The sequence below is a fragment of the Rattus rattus genome, chromosome 18 (genome assembly GCF_011064425.1).
Source record: "Rattus rattus isolate New Zealand chromosome 18, Rrattus_CSIRO_v1, whole genome shotgun sequence".
NCBI lineage: Eukaryota > Metazoa > Chordata > Mammalia > Rodentia > Muridae > Rattus > Rattus rattus.
The window spans coordinates 49,175,868-49,196,672 of NC_046171.1; the positions used below are offsets into that span (position 1 = coordinate 49,175,868).

General features: G+C 37.3%; 1 protein-coding gene across 1 annotated transcript in view; it reads left to right on the plus strand.

Annotated features, from left to right (window-relative positions):
- The window catches only part of Ascc3 (activating signal cointegrator 1 complex subunit 3), a 274,305-nt gene that overhangs the window by 221,557 nt on the left and 31,943 nt on the right, over positions 1–20,805 (plus strand). The window contains exon 39 of the mRNA XM_032888665.1: positions 20,554–20,778. Coding sequence (XP_032744556.1) covers positions 20,554–20,778 — 225 coding nt within the window. The remainder of the gene's footprint in view (positions 1–20,553; positions 20,779–20,805) is intronic.

The window sequence follows — 20,805 nt, forward strand, 5'->3', positions numbered from 1 at the left end:
TATGTATTTGCTGTATTCTGGCTGTGTCTCTCAGGAGAGATCTACATCCAGTTCCTGTCGGCCTGCACTTCTTTGCTTCATCCATCTTGTCTAATTGGGTGGATGTATATGTATGGGCCACATGTGGGGCAGGCTCTGAATGGGTGTTCCTTCTGTGTCTGTTTTAATCTTTGCCTCTCTCTTCCCTGCCAAGGGTATTCTTGTTCCCCCTTTTAAAGAAGGAGTGAAGCATTCACATTCTGATCATCCGTCTTGAGTTTCATGTGTTCTAGGCATCTAGGGTAATTCAAGCATTTCTACCATATTCTCAACTGAATGGAAGTCTTTGTTATTTTATCATAATAAATGAGGCCATGGTAACTTAAGAAGAGTTAGCACTGGAGAATTAAACTACTAGTCCCTGGGAAAAGTCACTTAAACTGAATCTACCTACAATCTATTTTACAATGTGTGTAGGAAGGGAGAGGGAGAGGTTACATTCTGTTCTTGTTTTTAATGCTTTACTTCAGAAAACAAATCTGAAAGCTATACCAAAAGCCTCGCTTATTTTTACTGCCATATTTGGATATCCATATCCAAATTTGGATTTTCATAACTACTTGGTAATTCATAAAGTGTTAAATGACTTACTTAAAGGAACCAAGTAAAATTGTTAAAGAAACGTTTTGTGAAAGCAAAAATGTCTAACATAAGTATACATATACCATTTACTTTGGGTTAATTTTTAGCACATAATAGAGATTATTTTCAAAAACTCTAGTTCAGGATGCTATCCATTTTTTCAATAACTTCCCTTAATACTTTGATAGGTAAGTACTTTACCTTCAAGCACTATCAGAATCATTATATGTCTTACCTAAATTTCTAAAGCAAAAAATGTATAGACCAGGCTTCCCAAACATCTTTTGTTTTCCTTTTGCATATGAGAGTATTATTCACATTTTCTCCTGTTGTCTTTAGAGAAATAATACTTCTCAATGGTGTAGTTAGGCAGAGAACCAGTATTTCTCAGCACTTCCTCCAAAACCTTGAAAATCTCTAATCTAGGCATTTAGATAGTAATATCTAAGAGGACCACTGTCCCTTGTGTGAGCACCTACCCCCCCAGTAGAAACGTTACTCCATTCTGGGATTTGACCAGTTAAGAATACTGGAGGTAATCAATGAATCTTAAGTTGTAGGTGGAGTTGCATGCTGGGAAATAAAAACAAGTGAAGAAATGCTAGAGAGTACTATCCCGAGCTTAGTTGCACTAATGATATAAAACAAATTAATCTGAAAACTAAACAGAAATGATGTTTAAATGTTAAAGACAGTGACGATGTCTTACGGTAATAGAGTTCAGTCCATCAGGAAGATAGAACAGTTATCGGTATATGAGATGGAAATCCTGAGGCTGGAGAGAGAGCACATGCAGGTCTTGCAGAAGAGCTGAGTTCTGTTTCTACCACCCCTGTGGCAGCTCACAATTGTTATTTGCAGTTTCTGGGATTCAAAATTCCTCTGACTTGAGCTCCAGTCAACACAGTCAAAAAAAAAAAAATGGGAGTCTTTAATACATGCAGGAAAAACAGAATTGAAAAGAGAAATAATAAATTCAATGATCAGAGACTTCTAATCTCAAGACAGACGTTTTCTAAGACAAGAGAAGTGTCACTACCACAGTAAAACAACTCTACCTCTGCGGGACTTGTTCCCAACATTGGCAGTAAAAATTCGTCTCTGATGTACTGGAACAGTCCAAGAATCAGCCACACACTCAACCAGAAAACAAGTCTCCCAAATGAATACACTCGATCATATGATATGTGCTCTCAGAATACAGTGAAATTAATTTGTAAGGCATTAGCAGGAAGAAATTTGAGAATTATGCAAACACGTGGAACTAAACAACACTTCCACACAACCATAGACTCATAATAGAAAGTAGAAAATACTTTGAAATAATGAAATGAGTGTTTGTGAGGTGCAACTAAAGCAGTGCTTTCTAAAGTCCTAGCTAGGGTGGGAGATTTGGCTCAGTGGGTAAAGGCACTTCTATGCCTGACAACCTGAGTTCTATCCCGGATGAAAGGAGAGCACTGATTCCTGCAGCTTGTCCCCCACACAGGCAAGCAAGCAAGTGCACATGCACAAAATAGAGAAATAAAGTTCTAATTCGATTTGCTTGTGTTTAAAAACACTTTGAAATCAGTAACTCGACTTTGTATTTTAAAAAATCTGGAAGAAAAACAAGGGCAATAAAAGGAAGCATTCAGTATTTAAATAGGTAAAACATAGGATATAAAGTAAATAAAATAAGCTATAAAATTTAATCTTTTCAGACTGCTATACCAACAGAAAATTATTTCTGGTCTGTTCTGAAGAACTTCAAGATTAAGTTGTCAGCAGATTTGATCTCTGGTGATACGGTCGTCCCACCTGGTAGTTGGTAGATGATCTTCTCTTTTGTCCTCACATGGCAGAAGTGTCATGAGAAAAGCACTAACCTCCCTCCCTTTCCTGCTCTCTCTACTCTTGGCACCCAGTTCCATCCCAATGGTTCCATGCTCAGGTTCTATCCTCTATAAACTGTTTAGGACACAAGCTCTCTAGTGGAAAACAAAACTTGATTCTTTGGAGATAAACATCACAAGACTTTAGATAAAACAAAGAAAAATTAAACACCGAACTTGGTAAAATTAATAGAGACTTGACTGTGCCAAGAAATGAAAAGCATTACAGGGGCATACTCAGTGTGTTACTCCTACCAGAAAGCATTACAGGGGCACACTCTGTTTGTTACCCCTACCAGAAGGCATTACAGAGACACACTCAGTGTGTTACCCCTACCAGAAAGCATCACAGGGGACACAGTCAGTGTTACCCCATCAGAAAGTAAAAAGTATCTGGAATGGATTTCCAAAGAAGATGTAAACTACGAAAGTGTCAGAAATAAACAAAATACCTGAAGATATGTAAGCCAGGTAGAGATACTGAATCCAGCCATTTAACAGTTTTCCATTAGGAAAGGGGCAGCCCCAGAGGTGGGAGAATCAGGTCAAATGTTCAAAATATTATCATCAACCCAATTAGAAGTCTTTAAAAAATACAATGGAGAGTAGAACACTTTCTCTAGAAAGCTAGATTAATACTACTTGTGTATACAGATGTGAAAATCCTCAGCAAATTAATCCAGAAACTTGAATAAAAATGGAATGTCCTGATCAATTGGAATCCACTCTAGAATGCAAGGTGGACCTAATAACTAAGTGAATTAACTATGATTATTAGCAAAACAGAGGGCAACCGTTTAATCACAAAAAGCTAGAAAAACATCTAGTTAAAAACCCAACACGTTAATAATAGAAATAATCGAGAAAGAACTAGGAGGGACTTTCTCAACTTAAAAGAGGGTATTTATGAAAATCCACAGCTGGCCACATACTGCATGGTAAAGGCTGATGTGTCTTATAAGAGCAGGAGTGAGATAGGATGGAGTTCTCGCTGCTGCTGTACAGTACTCAAGGCTATGCCTAGTACCATGAAGAATAGCAGAAAGCATCCAAACATTAGAGGGAAAAGTAAGCTGTTCCCAGATTTCAGATGACAAGGTCCTATGTAGAAAAATCCACCCTTAAGGGACCCACTAAAATACCAGTAGGACTGCAGGGCAGGGCGTAGTTGAGTTGCTGGACTGTAAACCAGTACAGAGAAAGCAGTTATGTAACGCTTCATTAGTAATGATCAGGCTTAAGTACAATTAAGCAGTTCTATGCACAATAACACATAAAATATTGCAACACTTATAAATTCATAACAAAAGAAGTACTAAATATACACTATAAAGTATAAAGCATCACTGAGTTATGTAAATATGTCCTTCAACCAGAAGCCTTGTAAGATAGCAGTTTCTCCATCCTCATCCTCATATCTAACACAACCAAGCCTGTGCATAAACTGGGAAGCGAATATGAAAATAGGTGAAAAGTACAAGGACCCACAGGAAAGTGAAATAACCTTGAAAACGAAAAACAAGGTGGAGCAAGCTTACAATCTCAAAACTATAATGATTAGTATGATAGTGGCATATGGTAGAATACACACACACACACACACACAGATATACATATACACACAGACATATGGCTATAAATGAAGAGCCTAGAAATTTGTTTTAGTAAAAAGTGCAAAGATATTAAATAAAAAAAAAAATCTTTTTGAAAACTACTGCCAAGATAACTGTGATAGGCCTTTTTCTTCCTCTATACACACAAATTATAGATCTGAAATACTCACCTATCTAAATAGAGCTAAAATTGTCATATTTTCTGGATGGTGGTGATACACGTCTTTCATCCTAGCACTTGGGAGGCAAAGGCATCTGGTTTGGAGGCAAGAGCCTCTACTGCTCCTCCCCCACACCCCGAGCCACCTCACCAGCCAGAAGTCTTCTCACATAACACAGATGTAAATATTCATCACTTTGAGTCACATAACAAGAATGTATCTGTATGTCACATACCTGTTCTTAAAAATACTTGAATTCAACTTGAAATCATATTAAGCAGATTAGGCAAAATTCAGAAAGACAGTTATATATGTGTTTCTCTCATCTGGAATTAAAGTGTGTGTGTGTGTGTGTGTGTGTGTGTGTGTGTGTGTGTGTGTGTGTGTGTGTAAGAAGACCTTGTATCTAAGTAAAACAAATTATATCTTTTTTAAAGAGATTAAAAACTCAGCAAGGATCCGAACAGATACTTTCTCCAGTTGTCCAGTAAGTACATAACAAGGAAGCAAGCCTCATTAATCATGGATGAAAATGCAAACTAAAACCATAATGAGGTGTACTGCACATGCGCTACAGTGATAAAACAAAAAAGACCATAAACAGTGTTGGTGAGAATATGCAGAGATCGCAACTCCCAAAATTGCTTTTGGGAATGTAAATCGTGCGTTCACTTTGAAAATGTTCACCTGTTCCTCAAGTTGACCACTAGCACCACAGTCTCACTCAAAGGTATATTATACCCACAGGAAATAACGCATATTCAGGCCTAAACCTTTATACAAATGTTTATAGCAGGGTTTTCCCCTCAGTGTTAGTGAAAAGAGACAGGAAAATTGTGTGTCCATAAGATATATTACCTGGGTTCTGGACACTGACATGTATAATCCCATCCTCTTAAGTCTTTCTTGGAAGAAATTCTCAGTAATTTTCAAGATGTTATAAACTACAAATAATTTTTAAATACAAAAACGTGTCTTAACCATTTGGAAATAACCTCTAATGTGGAGAAAACCTCTTTATTTGGTTTTCCCATTCTCCTTAAATTACTCTTACTTCCTTTCTTCCATTCATTGCCAGGCATAGACGAATGAGGGAAGAGGGGACCAAGGAAGAGAGAGAGAGGGAGATCTCAGTTGTTCCCACTTCTTTTCCATCCTTTCGTTATCTTCCTGTGTTCTTACTTGCCATGATGCAGATCCTCAGAGATCCACAGTGCATTCTAAGGACTGGTAATGTGCTTTCTTAGTACAAATTCTCTTTGGTCTTTTGACAACCTTGTTATTTTCATATTTTAATTTTGAAAAATCTATGTGCAAATCTAAGTCACTTCCCTTTCTAATGCACTGACATTGGCTGCTCCTGTGTTTACCTTTAGGCATCCTCGTTTCTAGATATTTCTTAGTCATCCTTAGTCAAACTTGTTTTTAGATTGCATACATTCTAGAATTGCACCACAGTTGCTGTGTTCTAAAATATTGCCTTGAGATAGACAATTTTCATGAGCTACACCAATCTCGGTATCTCTTGTCACCTACACAAGCACAGTTCTCCTTGTTCTTTTCCTCTCATCTTTCTGTGCCCAGAAAGCTGAGTCTGTGCGCTCGCTGTGCCCTTGCAGAGTAGTTGTTTATGGGTTGCATGGAGGGATCTGGTTCCTCCAGCCCTTCTCCACAGGGTCCCGTACCACACTGATTACCAACTTCGTTCATTTCTTCTTCTTACTTTTTTTCTGAAATTTCCTCCTTTGGTGGAGAGGAAGCTTTACTCTTCAGCCCTTGTTTGAGTTCTTATCCTGCGTACACGTAAAGGAAGGAACTCTTCTTTTAACTTCACTGTGTATACTTCGTTAGCTTTTATCTCTAGTAAAACTCTTACTCCTTTTCTCCTGACTCGCTGTCACCTCAGAACACACCCTGTGGATGCTAAACCCGTTCCTGCCTTTCCCTTTGATTCCCACCTGGAGGACGTGTCTGCCATTCACCCGTCTCCTTTGGCTCATTATCCTCTCCTTTGCTTAGCCTCAGTGATAATTTGCTCAGGATTTGTTTCACTTATGTAGCAGCTGATCCTCTATTACCTTGTGATGCTTCCTATGCTTGGTTCATGTTGAAATTTCACTTTTAGATTTATCTAACTTGTTGATACATTTATTTTTTTAACTCAGATCAAAAATACTCTGAAATTATTAAACAGATTGGAAATATTTCTTCCTCTCTGTACTTAATTTTTTCAATTTTTTTGTTTTCATACTTGCTATATTCTCATAGTGTATGGAAATACAGTTAATAGAGATACTCCAGCTTTGTGTGGCGGCACACACCTAAAGTCCCAACACTTAGAACAGAAGCAGGGAAAAATCGTGGTTCAAAGCCATCCACGTTTTATAGCCAAATTTATTACCTGACTGGGTAGTGTAAGACCATAGCACAGAAGGGAGATGGGGAGAGAGAGAAACAAAAAGAAAAGGTCACTACTAATAAATACATAAAGTTACAAAAGCAAAAGGAGGCTGGTAAGAAACTAATTTATTTTAAATTTATAGATATGTTGCTTTATGTGATTTTAAATATATTTAATTACTCTATATTGCCATTAACCTCATTATCCTTTGTCAGGATTCAAACCCTATAGTCTCAAGATTTTTATTTCTTAAAAGGGAAATATCAAAATATTGTTAAGCTATAAGGCATTTTTTATTATGTACTTGAAAACTGAGGAATTTTTTTCAAGTTTCATCAAAGAGCAATTTTTTAAGGACTTAGCTATAAATCCTAGGAAATAGAAGTTTCTGATGGAATTTCTACCACTGAAATTATTTTAAGTACAACAGAACTGCTGGTGTGCACTATTGTAAGATCCCTTAAAAATCCAGCTGTCAACCAGGTGGTCTTTCTTACAGTGGGGAGAATATGGTGTTATTTCTCGTTCATATTTATTTTTGGCAAAAGATTATATGCCCTAAATTGCCTGGCAGCCAGACATCTGTCTGTAAGTTTAAGACATTGATACAAATCACACACATGTTTTTATATAACCATGAAAAAACACACGTCGCACTTAGGAGCAATCATGATTGTAGTCATCAGTATTTATAATTTCCCTCTTTGTGTTATTTTGATCCTTTATTAAAGTGAAATAAATTATATGCATATTTGAAACAATACATTATTATGTAGGTAACTAAATCTTATTTTTATTATTTTGTAATCATCTGTAACCTAGGGTACTTTTGTTTTTTCCTTGAAACTGAAACATGAAATTCATTCCTTGTGTACTTTATACTGAGTTTTGTGATCTCTATAAACACTATATAAGTCTGCTTTGATGTCTTATATTTTAGATGCTTACTCCATTCAGTAGCATGACATGACTTATTCAGTTTGAATATATTATTCTACTAACAGTACAAATCGTAAGTGGTGAAGCAATATTTTATATTTGATGCTATATGAAAATATCTACATTACAATTTAATCCATTAGTACTTTGAATAAAAGGTAATCTGAAATAACAGGCAAAGATAACAGGAGGCATATTATCTTCTTCCTGGCTTGGTAAATACCAGTTTCCCTAGCAAATGTTGTTATAAAATGCCTAATACCCAATTAATTTAATACTTCTAGAAAGCAAACAACTAGGGTCCCTATCAGGGAAATTTACTGAAATGCTTTTTCTAAAGCTTCAGTGGCCAAAAGACAGCACTGGAATGTGAGAAACTAATTTTGGCTTGTTCTAACACCTCAGAATGTTACAAATTAATCAAGTGCTACTTAAAGTCTAGAACTCATTAACTTTTTAAGTTTTACTTTTCCCATGACAGAGATTAAGTTATAGCATAAAGCTTTAGTCTCCGGTTGATTAGACTGCCATCCCCACTGCACAAGTGCCCTCTCATCTGCAGTTTAGTGAGCACAGGCAGTGGCCTGTGCAGCGAGGTAGAAGAGCTCGTTTATTGTTACATAGGCTTTTAGGAGACCAAGCAGAGCCCACTCTAGATCTCTGCTTACATAAAGCACCCTTATCGCTACTGAAGCTGGGAGGGAAAGCTTGTGATACTCAAACATCCATTTTTTAATAAAGAACGTCTTAATGACATTACAGGTGTTAAGTATTAGATTCTTACTTTACCAAGTCTGAAGGGTAAAGTTGTAAAGTGCATGTATGGCCACAAGTCCATATGAGATTTACATATCAAAGGAAAGCAACTGAACCCCAGTGCCTACTAATGGCAAAAACTCCTTATTTGGGATATACACACGAGGTTGTTCCTAGTTTAAAAAAAGCAAGTTATGTACATCATAGAAGCAGACATTGCGTAGGAATTACAGCTCCTACAGACTGAAAAGCAGTCGAAATACATAGAAGCAAAATGTAGTGGCATCGTGCATTTTTAAATCTTTATGATATGTACGAGAGCAGAGTTTATGGAGGTATAGAACAAATTGAGGTTTGTAGTGAACAGGGCAAAATGGAAAATACTGAAGAAACAGCAGGAACCGTTTGTAATTATGAAAGGAGTTTCTTCATTCTGGCTTTTTTTTTTTTCTTTTGCAATCTAAAAACAGTAGCAGGGGGTTCCAAGCAGAGTTCATCATGGGTTGTCAATCACTGTCATGTAACATTTGCAGTGGAAGACGTCTTTATTCAGAAACAGCTGAGCAAATCAGAGACACAGACTTTGAGTTAGTAGTCTGTCCAGCCTGCACTAAATAAACAAGGCCAGGGCTAACAAGCCAGCCTCTCACATAAAAATATAATGGACTCCACTGACCCTGCTGCCCCTCATTCAGCTTCAGTCCCTGTTACATAAAAGCTTCACTACCCACTTTCAATTTCCTTTAATTACCGACATGATGTAGATAAGAAAATGAACCTTCCTGATAGTCAATGATCACACACAGGAAATTAGACAACTTGTTTAAAATTAGAGGAGTAATTTGGGGGTAAATAATTCTATATGTCCTGCTGAAGAAATGTCTAGAAACAGTTTTTGTTGGGCTGTTTGTTTTTAAGTAGGTAATTTGATTATTTTACCAGCTCTGGTGATCCCGGAATTGCTGCTTTTCTAAGCAATCTAAACTGGGTTTTTAGAAACCCCTCATGTGAGTATTCTAAGACATCCATCATCGTAAAATACTCATGGGGACGTAAGAGGTGAGCAGAGTGGCGAAGCAGGCATGGCACATTCTGTAGAGCTTAGAGAATTGTGAAATGGAATCCATGAACAAATGCCCATGGCTGTCACAGCAGGTCGGCCAGAGCAGACTGTCACAGGAAGTCTGCCAGAGCAGGAGAGGATTACAGAGCAGTTGTCTTCAGCCTTCATTTGAACCCTTCATTTAACACCAGCAGTAACAGCAAGAAGACAGAAGTAATACGTTTATTCATCATCTAAAAATCAGTAATATATTTTTCATTTGTATTGATCGTATAATTTGAGCATCGATTAGAAAACAATATAAGGTTTCAAAATTGTGTGATTTTTTTTTTTCTGCAGGTGAGCGTAAGTGATTCTTTCATTTTCCCTGTACACAGTATCTTGGGTTAGCTCCATTGATGTGCACTGAAGAATGTTTCCTTATCACTTACACAAGTACTGTGAACCTTCAACATCGAGCTAATAGGGATTTAAAAGAGCCCTGACAGGAGATTAGACTAAGACCCACAATATAAAATCTATGTTCAGGAGAATACAATTTCTAAATATTTGTTATATAACTATCTCTTGTAACAGGGACACATTGTCTTTGAAGGAACCAATGTTTTCTATGACTCATGACTCAAGTTCAGTAATTGAGTGGTCAGCAAGATGGCTCAGCAGGTAAAGGGAGTTGAAAAGAGATAGTAAAATATACATACAGAGTCATAAACAAATATACACACCTGAAAAATACAGACCAAAACTCAAATAGTTCACTCATAAGGTAGTTCATGTCATGTATGATATCAGATAGCAAGATCATGGTCATTATTATAATACCTCATACTTATAAAAATTCTTTACTGTCACATTGAATCCTCATACCAAGCCCCAAGTTAAGACAAGAATTTGGACTTGAGTGGGTACAGTCTGTCAGAAGGTCTTCCAGTTTGTAAACAGCAGAGCTGAAGCTCTTCTTACTCTGTCAGTTCTCTGGTCATCCATCTCGCTACCCCCTTACTGCACCATCCACCCCACTGGTCTGTGCAGCTCTAAGGCAGTGATTACTCACCACATGCTTTGAATTCCAGTTAATTTAAACATTGAGCAGAAGAAGAAAAGCTCTTTGGATTCTGGGGCTCAGAAGTAGAGTGCCAGTGTATGAGGTGGGAGAATCTGGTTTCACAACCCAGTATTGCCCCAACCTTGAAAAGTCAACCAAGGAAAATAGCTTTGGGTGATAAAAACTTTTTAATATTGACAACTTTTAACTTCAGAAATCAGGGTTTATAAATATTTATAAGCCAAATAACTCCTTTGAAGATCTGAAAAAATGTTACCTGTATCAAATTGATAATCAAAGACCTGTTTTACCTAAGTTTATTCACTAACTGGATAGATGCAGGCATTTCAGGCCTATGCTGGTATCAAGCTTATATGTAGGGATCACTTAGGTTTGAAACACAGTGGTAGTGTTGCCTTCTAAACATGGGACTCAGTACCCGCTTTTCAGTACAAGTTTATGCCCTAACTCAGCTGTGTTACGTTTGTTTGTTTGTTTGTTTGTTTGTTTGTTTTGGGGGGGTTGTTGATTAGACTTGGTTTGGTTTGGTTCATATCTGTTTTTTGAGACATGATTTCTCTGTGTAGCCCTCAATGTCCTAGAACTCACTTTGTAGACCAGGCTGAGCCTCTGCCTCCCAAGTGCTGGGATTAAAGGCATGCATCACCACACCTTGTTTAACTTTCAAAACAGTAATTTTATTGTTCTTCAGCTCAGCCAAAATGTTCAAAGATGCCTTCCCAAACCTTTCTCATGTCTCCCCCAGTATTTGTTCTATTGTCATTTTACATTTCTCTGTGATCTAGAATTCCTATTAGCCTACAGAGTCTCATCTGATTGTTTACCACTGTGTATCAACACATTTTGAATATAAATTTAGTTTAAAAAGCATTCAATACACTAAGACCGTGCCATTGTAGTTATTTAAATACTTAAAATTTTCATTAAAGTATATGTAAATTTTGCAAGTAAATCTGGACTCTTTAGTTTAGAAAAATTGCTTTATTCACTAATAAGAGTTACCAAAGTAATACTATGTTACCTCTGTCTTGGTGTAGCCTATACTGACATCTGTAACCCTGTGTACAATTTAGGTGACTGCACTGCAGAATGTATTTCCAGCTTGAATGTACTCAGCTGTCTGCAGACTCAGATTCTGACACTGATACTACTGGCCATGAGCATCTACAGACCTCATGAAGAGGGATTAAAGCAGTAGCTTGGGTCACTCAGACAGAACTGGCACAGTTTAGAGAACACTGAAGTCACATCTTACATGGAGTTGGGATTCTAAGATTGGGAAATAAAACAGGCTGAAGTTACCAGAAAAAAAACTTCTCAAAGCACAGTGAGTGATATGTATACTTAGATCTGCTCAGATACTGGGCTTTACATTTTAAACACCAGGAGTTTCTCCTGTAACACATCTTTATTTCTTTAGTACCAACTGAGATAATTAACTCATATATCCTACTACTACAAAATCTGCATAGGCCTCGGAGCTGTCATTTCTAATAGTGCATGAGAGGCTGAGGCAGGATCACAAATCCAAAGCCACCCTGGGCTATCTATATGGTAAGTTCTAATCTAGATACGCTATAGAGAGTGGTCATTTCAAAAAGAGAGGGAGAGAGAAAGGGGGGAGGAGGGAGGAGGGAGGGAGGGAGAGAGAGAGAGAGAGAGAGAGAGAGAGAGAGAGAGAGAGAGAGAGACTGAATATCAGAATTACAGTCATTTAGAAAGATGTCCACATATTCAGAACTGTTAAACCAGGACCTATTATTTAAGAGTTACCCCCATCAAAGAAGAAGTTGTGTATGTGCATGATTAAATTGGGTTTTCATTATTGGATATTTGAACCTGTGTTGTAAATCAGCATGGTTTCTTAGACCATTAACAATACTAATTTAAAATGTTTTTACTTATTATTTTAGAAAAATTCTAATTTTTTTTTATTTTAACTGAGCTTTCCAAATAATCTTTAAGTCTCAGATTTCTCCTACTCAAAACCTGAAGAACCAATTTGGTTTTCAACAGTAAAAAAAGTCAATGCATTTTATTTGGTAAAAGATGAGAAACAATTGTGTTTTATGAAAAAGGAAATCTAGGATGTCAATACAGCTTTAGCTTGTTGTACAGGCCTTAAGCTGATCCATCCTCCTTTCCCGCCTTGCATGGAACTGCCCGTGTTGTCTCTCTTCTAGTACACTTTGCTGATCACCAAACTTTATGCTCTTTGTTCTCTGCTATTATCATCTCCCTTCTGGACGCTCAAACTCCTGCCATCTTTAACTGCCATCATCGTTATTATTACTATTGTTGTTGTCGCCGTTTCTTGCTCCTCTCATATTATTTTTCTGGAATGCAGGTAATTTCTCATCCCCACCTACAAACTGACATAAGCCTAGAACAAACACTGTCTCTTCTGGTAAACTTTCCAACACATTCCTTCTTTTTCAGCACTCTTCACTCAATAAGAGCACTTGATACTACAGTTCAGATACATTGTCTTTTCCAGTATTATTTTAATTTTCTAGAGTGGAAAAAAAATCACACGTTAATTTCTGAGCTATCTTCTTTATCTGCCCTTGGGCTTTGTGTGGTTAGTTGGTTGTTTGGCTGGCTGGTTACTTGGTTGGTGGTAGGGCGGTGGGGGAGGGGGTCTGGTCTGATCTGGTTTGGTTTGGTTTGTGGTTTGGTTTGTTTTTCTTATGCCAGTTGGCATACCAGATAACATAACACTGACTTGCTATTGAAGATACAGATGGAACCTAGACACAAAGCGACAAATGGTCAGCCTATGAATGACCATACTTCTGTCATGAAACTTACCTGATCCAAAACAATATTGTGCTGGGTAGTTTAGCTAAAGTCATCTGAGAGGAGGAAATGCTTCTTTAAGATCAGTCTGTAAGGCATTTTCTTAATTAGTTATTAGTGTGGGGAGGATGCAGCCCATTGTGGGTAGTGCTGTTCCTGGGCTTGTAGTCCTGGGTTCTATAGGAAAGCATGGTAAGCAAGGCAGTAAGCAGCACCCCTCCATGGCCTCTGCATAGGCTCCTCCTCCAGTTTCCCACCCTGTTGAACTCCTTCCTGATTTGCTTTGATGATCAACAGTGATGTGAAAACATAAGGTGAATAAACCTTTCTATTTCACCTTACTTTTTAGTCATGTGTTTCATCTCAGCCATTGAAGCCCTATCCAAGACAAATATCTAGTTAGTCTTTCCTTATTGACAGATGACTTCAAAATAAAATATAAAAAGAGCAGAAATGGCAAAGCACAAAAGGCCCAGTGTTGGGCAACAGCTGTGACAGTTTTGACTGTTACAAATCAAAATTTAAAAAGAAACTAGACATTTATTCAAATTAATAGTGAAACAAGATGTAACATAATATTCAAGCTTCTCATTCAGCAACTTGTATTAAGTTAATTAAATTTAATTTTACACACATTTTTCACTCTGACCTTCTCACTTTCCTCCCCATTGTGGGAACATGTTCCCAGGGCCTCCTTTCTATCCTAACACCTTTGTTCTGGAAGAAACAGCTTTGCCTTTTTTAACTAGGTGAAATGTCGTAGCAAGAATCTCATATTCCCAGTTATCGCTTCTTCACAAAATTTGTAGTAATGTCTTTAGGAACAGCTAGGCGCCTTCTTTATCCCAGGCTCTGTCAATGACCTGAAGTAAATAGTCAACAAATGCTTTGTTAGACTAACGTGTTTTACTCAAACTTTTTAAGCAGGAATTTTCCTGTTAGTACTCTAATCTTTTTTGTAATTCTCCAGCACTATAACCATTCCTCCCAATTGTAATACTCTTCTGTTGTAATAATCCTTCAAAATATTGGCCCAGGGTTTGTACCTGCCTTGGTTATTGAGTTCCCAGATGAAAGACACACTCACTGCCTTTGTATTTACAATAAGCCCAAAATAGCACAATAGCTGTGCAGCCTTTAAAATCTACTTTACTATAATAACCCTGAATTATTACAATCTTTCACAGCCTCAGGGCCATACTCTCCTCTCTCTTAACCTGTGGCCACTCCCATTTCTCTTCTCCTGCTCATTTTTTTTAATTGGATATTTTTTTATTTACATTTCAAATTTATCCCCATTCCCGGTTTCCCCTCCATAAACCCCCTATCCCATCCTCCCTCACTCTTCTTCTATGAGGGTGTTCCCTCACCCAACCCTCCACCCCTTCCCGCCTCACTGCCCTGACATTCCCTTACACTGAGGCATCGAGCTTTGGCAGGACCAAGGGCTTCTCCTCCCACTGGTGCCCAACAAGGCCATTCTCTGCTACGTATGCAGCTGGAGCCATGGTTCTGTCCATGTGTACTGTTTGGGTGGTGGTTTAGTCTTTGGGAGCCCTGTTTGGTTGATATTGTTCTTATGACATTGCAAACCCCTTCAGCTTCTTCAATCTTTTCTCTAACTCCTCCATTGGGGACCCCGTTCTCAGTTCAGTGGTTGGCTGCGAGCATCCACCTCTGTATTTGTAATGCTCTGGCAGAGCCTCTCAGAAGACAGCTATATCAGGCTCCGGTAAGCATGCACTTCTTGGCATCAGCAATAGTGTCTGGGGCTCGATCCCCAGATGGGGCAGTCTCTGGATGGCCTTTCCTTCAGTCTCTGCTCCAAACTTTGTCTCCATATTTCCTCCTATGAATGTTTATGTTCCCCCTTCTAAGAAAGACTTCCACAACTTTGGCTGGCCTTCTTCTTGAGTTTCATGTGGACTGTGGATTTATCTTGGGTTATCCAAGCTTTTGGACTAATATCCACTTACCAGCGAGTGTATATCATGTGTGTGTGGGAGGGGGTGGGATTTTTATTTGTTTGTTTGTTTGTTTGTTTTGTGATTGGGTTACCTCACTCAAGAGGATATTTTCTATTTCCATCCATTTGCCTATGAATTTCATGAAATCATTGTTTTTTTAATAATTGAGAGTAGCCTGCTCACTCTTACTCTTCTCCTGGTTCTCCTCTCTCTAAGCCTGCAAAATCTAAAACCCCACCTTTGCCTCTTCTGCCCATCTGTTGGCTGTTGGCATTTTTATTTACCAACCACAATTAACCTAGGGCAGGATCACTTTGCCAGTGTCTCATCTCTGGGGCAGCCAGCCCTTGGGGGACCCAAATTGGCATTAGAATACAAGCAACATTAAGCCAACCTACTACATCCCCCCCCCTTTGACCAATTAAAAGGCTTTTTTCTCTCAGATATAAGTTGAACACAATCATAACAATTATGCAAATTAGTATGATATACAATTATATAATAACATCTAGTCCACCATATTTTGCAATATAGATAAAGTATTTTATCACCCATTCTAAGCTAATGAGTTTGTAATTCTGTACCACAATCATCTTTGATTTTATCTTGTATCATCATCTGAAAACCTTTCATTTAAATCTAGAACATCTTCAATGCTATGTGACTTAAGTTTAATTGTGAGACTATATGTTGTCTTCAACCCTGTCATAGATTTAAGAAGGAATATATATTTGAGTATTCAGAAACATAGTTTCCAAAATTTAAACAACTGGCAGTGACAGTTGACTGCCTACACCCTCCCCAAGATTCTTTATAATGTTGGAGCAATTATCTTCAGCCTTCTGGCCAAGAATATCTGACAGACCTTAAGGGAAGCAGGAATTTTTAAGGACTAGCTTGCCCTTTCTTGGCAGAGCTTAGCAGTCAACTGTTCTGTGTCCATTTGTCCTTTTGGACAGCATTATCTCTGCAGATGAAATTAGGGCTTTTCTTGCCCAGAGGCTAATGAAGTAACTCCATGTGGAAGTATTGATGCTCAGTGTCTTCTTTGAAGTAGAATAGGGTTACTATCATGAGTAGATCTGCTTCATAATCAAAAGATCTTTTTAATAATGAAATGATTTTAAATGCCATATTCTGTGCATCTCTGATGCTTTTGAAGACCATCTCTATATAGCATAATTGAATTTTTGAACATTGATTAATTTTTTATCTATTTACTAATTGAATAACCTTGAAAACATTTTTATTGCAGTTAACTAAATTAGAATCTAATATGACCATGTGTTTCACTATCTGACTATTAACTTGCATTCCTTAATTATTTTATACAGTTTGTAATACTAACTATTAAAAGAACTGGGTCTAAGCCTTGTATTATTAAATGAGTTGCATAGGCAAAATGCCTATCTAAGAGTAGCAAATTTAATTTTAAATTTCGCCTCAATTTCCAAAGATTTATACCAATGAAAATTTTAAACCTGTATCAATATATAAATTCTGCTACAATGTAAGAAAATATAATTTCAATTCTGCATCAAAATATAAAGACTTCTACCAATGTAAGATTATGGCTATAAAATGCTTTAAGAGTAAATTTAATAATCTATCCCTACTTGTCTAGTTTCTACAATATGACCATATCCCCTTTTTTCTTTTCAACCACCTCCTTACCTTTATATTAAAAAGAAAGAAGAGTAGAGGAAAGAAAACACAGAAATCCCTGAGTCTATGCTTTTTTATTTAGTTTCCTCCCTGACCAAAACTATATTATTTTATTTGTAAATTAGCCCTTAAAATGACAGCATGTCTATAATTCATAAAGTAACCAAAACCAGGCACTCTAGCTTAAGGGATTGGAACTATTATTTTTTAAATTATCTTTTATCATTTTTTACAGTCTAATCATTATCCCCTTCCTGTTCTGCCCTTTAACAATTCCTCATCCCATTCCTTCTCCTCCTAGTCTCAAAGAGGATGTCCCCTACCCCGACCCTACCCCCACACACCCCTCCAGGCCTCCTCATTCCCTGGGTCCTCAAAGAAGACAATTTTCTATGATTCCTTCCTGGTAAATTGGGGGAGGTGGGGCTGAGAATTAGAAAAACAGTGGTTAGTCTTAAGAAAGCTAGCTGTAGCATTTGTTTTCCAGTTTTGATACTTTGAGAAAGTTCACTTAAGATTGGAACCATCTGAAAGGCTGATTGAACCGAGGTCTTAGGGGATTAGCAGTCTTTCCTGAAGCTGTTCTGGAAGCAAGTCTTTGGAAACATCAGTTGAGGCTGAATCAGGCAGGGAGCTAGAACACTGGGTCATTTCAGCATCCCCAAGGGTGAGTATTGTTCTAGCTGTCCTCATGGTGTTTCATTCTGTGATATATAAACCTTACAACCAATATTTAGTTCTAAAAAGACTATAAAGATTTGTATGGAATGTACAAGGTTCACAAATCAATTTAATATGAATTTTTGCTCCTTGTTTGAGCAGCTCAAAGACAACTATCTTTTTTTAATGAGCTAATTTAATCAATAACCAAATTATAATAAATCTTCATGCCATATGAAAGGGTGGTATGATGAATTTTGAGGATTCTGTAGCCAACAAGATTTATAGGCTAGCTATAGCTGAAGTTTTGGCCAGAGACATTTTTATATCTCAGCCAGTGTAAGGGCTGTTCCTATGTAGAGGGATCAGCAAATCATGTTACCTGTCCTGTTTGGTCTTCTTGAATTTTTTCTTCCTGTCTCCAGCCAAGATCTTCAAGGGTCTCCATCTGTCATGTCTGATCCGTTTACTTTGGAAGGGGTCCAAAGGCTTTTTTCCTTCAGGTTGATACAAATACAGAGCCTCTCTCCCAAAATAGCATGTCTTTGGTCCAGCAACCGAAGTCATCTGTGGTATAGATTGATTCACTCTAGCAGCCTCTCTTTTATTTTCTTTTTTTTTTCCCATTTTTATTAAATTGGGTATTTCTTATTTACATTTCAAATGTTATTCCCTTTCCAGGTTTCCTGTACATCAGCCCCCTAACCCCTCCCCATTCCCTTCTATAAAGGTGTTCTTCTCCCCATCCAATCCCCCCTTACCTCCTACATTTCTTTAGCCATTCGATATTCCTCAGTTGAGAGTTCTTTGTTTAGCTCTGTACCCCATTTTTAATATGGTTATTTAGCTCTCTGGAGTCTAATTTCTTGAGTTCTTTGTATATTTTTAAACAAGTCCTTTCATTGGATTTGACCATTTTCATTGACCATTCATGCAGAATGTCCACACAAACAAAACAGCTCAGCAAACCATACGTATCTCTGTGAACATACACACATAGGTACAGAGTGGGGGAGAATGGGAGAGGCTGCACGGAGGAGTGATGTTATTCACTTTCTGTGAAAATACTACAGATACGTATCTATAGATTTTCAACTCCCTTTCAAAAGTCAGTTCAAGAGTCATCCAGATCTGTTTGGATTGTGCCTTCTGCACTACATCCTGGAAGGTCTCTGTACTGTCATCCAGGCAATACTCAGGCTCACCTACTTTGTTTCCTAAACCTCAAGTGTTCCATTGTCTTATGGTCAGTACCTTAAGAGTCGCTGGTTGATATACTTTGTTCCTTCTCTGTTACCCAAATGTTATCAAACCATTACCTGTCCCTAATGGCACTGAACTTTGATATCAACAGTAGGCTGAATCTCAGCTACATATTTGGAAAGCTTGTTCTTTTATAAGTATTCTAAGAAAGCATATAAATCTATTTTTATTGGATCAAGCTACTTCCATTTAGGCTTTTGGTCTCTATCATGTCAGTCATAAACACCATTGAAGCTTCTAAAAAGGAAAAGCTCACCAGTAGCTCACTTAGTGCACAGCATTTGATGGTGAGGAGTTTCTACTTGACAGTGCTGTTCTCCACCCTTCGCTCACTTGCCAGTCCCATTCCTGACCCTTTTCCAGCATTTCTTTGTTTCTTCCACTCATTGCAGATCTTAAGTCTCACTTTTTCCCACTGAGCTTTTCCTAATACTCTAAATAAACAGTAGGTTCCCCAAATTGAAAGTCACTTTTGTATTCTGTCCTTAGCATAACACTCACTACATTTTATGGAATTGATTGTTTTCCCTCATGGGAACCCAGGTTCTGGTTCATTGCTATGGCCCCACTGTCATAGTAGCCTGTAAAGCCTGTTGGTCCTCTGTTATTTTTGTTGACCTTTTAAAAACAAGTGAGTATCTCAATGTACTTATTAGGCAAGCAAAAAAACGCTAAAGTTAGGGCCAAGTTATCAGGAAGGAAAGAAAAATGGAACTTTCCATATTCCATGTTCATTTTTTGTTAACTAAAACTATTCTAATAGTAAAGTTTACATAGTTTTAAAAATCTAAAACCAACATTAATAATATTAATGCTGGCACTGGAAAAGATTATTGCAATTTATACCATGATAATGTTCCTCCTAAATTTATACATAACTCCATCATGTATCATGAAAATTAAACTTTTTTATTGTCTGTAATATATATTCACAGGCATATTTAATTCACATTCTATCATGTAGAATGCACTTAGTAATTATTTTTCCTTTTTTCTAATAAAATATTGTTACACATGTTTGTATTCTAATGAAAGAGAAAGAGGATGTGTAGATTTGGATGGCTGGGGAAGGAGGGAGGAAATGGGAGGTTCTGGTCGGACATTGGTTAAGAGAGACAGTATTCAGAGTATATTCTATAAAAATATCTATTTTCAATAGGAGGAAATACTATATTTTAATTTTTAAATGAAAATAATGTTAAATATCAATAAAATATCATTGTGATAGTACTACTCATCTCAATTTATTGATTTCAAAGTTGTTTGACTTACAGAAACCTTAATAAATGCTTTACCTAGTATCTATTGCTATATAACAAAAGGTAGAAATCACTCCTTTTTTGCTGTTGTTTTTGAAATGGTCATATTTCAATTATTAGAGTCTCAAGAAGGATTTTTCAAAAAAAAAGAGTACTCATGGATTTTGAATATATTATATGTTATCTTTTAGTTATTATTAAATAGTATTAAATAAAACAATACTTAAAGAGATATGGTTACTTGGAGTTTTTATAAACCATGTTTTAAACATGAACACGTAAAGTGTATTATTAATCTCAGCCAGGGATGTGGCTCAGAGGTACAGTGCTTACCTGCCATGTACAAGGCTCCGGGTTCAGTTCTCAAACAACAAAATAATATCAGTGAAAAGTATATAAATTATTATATTATTTGTCATTAAGTTGCAATTTGTCTTGTCTTACAGGATGCAGAAGAATACACAGACTTGCCAGTAAGACACAATGAGGACCATACGAATAATGAACTGGCCAAATGTCTTCCCATTGAATTAAATCCTCATTCATTTGACAGCCCTCACACCAAAGCCCATCTCTTGCTTCAAGCACATATCAGCCGAGCCATGCTGCCTTGCCCAGACTATGATACTGATACCAAAACAGTCTTAGACCAAGCTCTCAGAGTATGCCAGGTATGACAGTCTTTCTGATATCTGCAT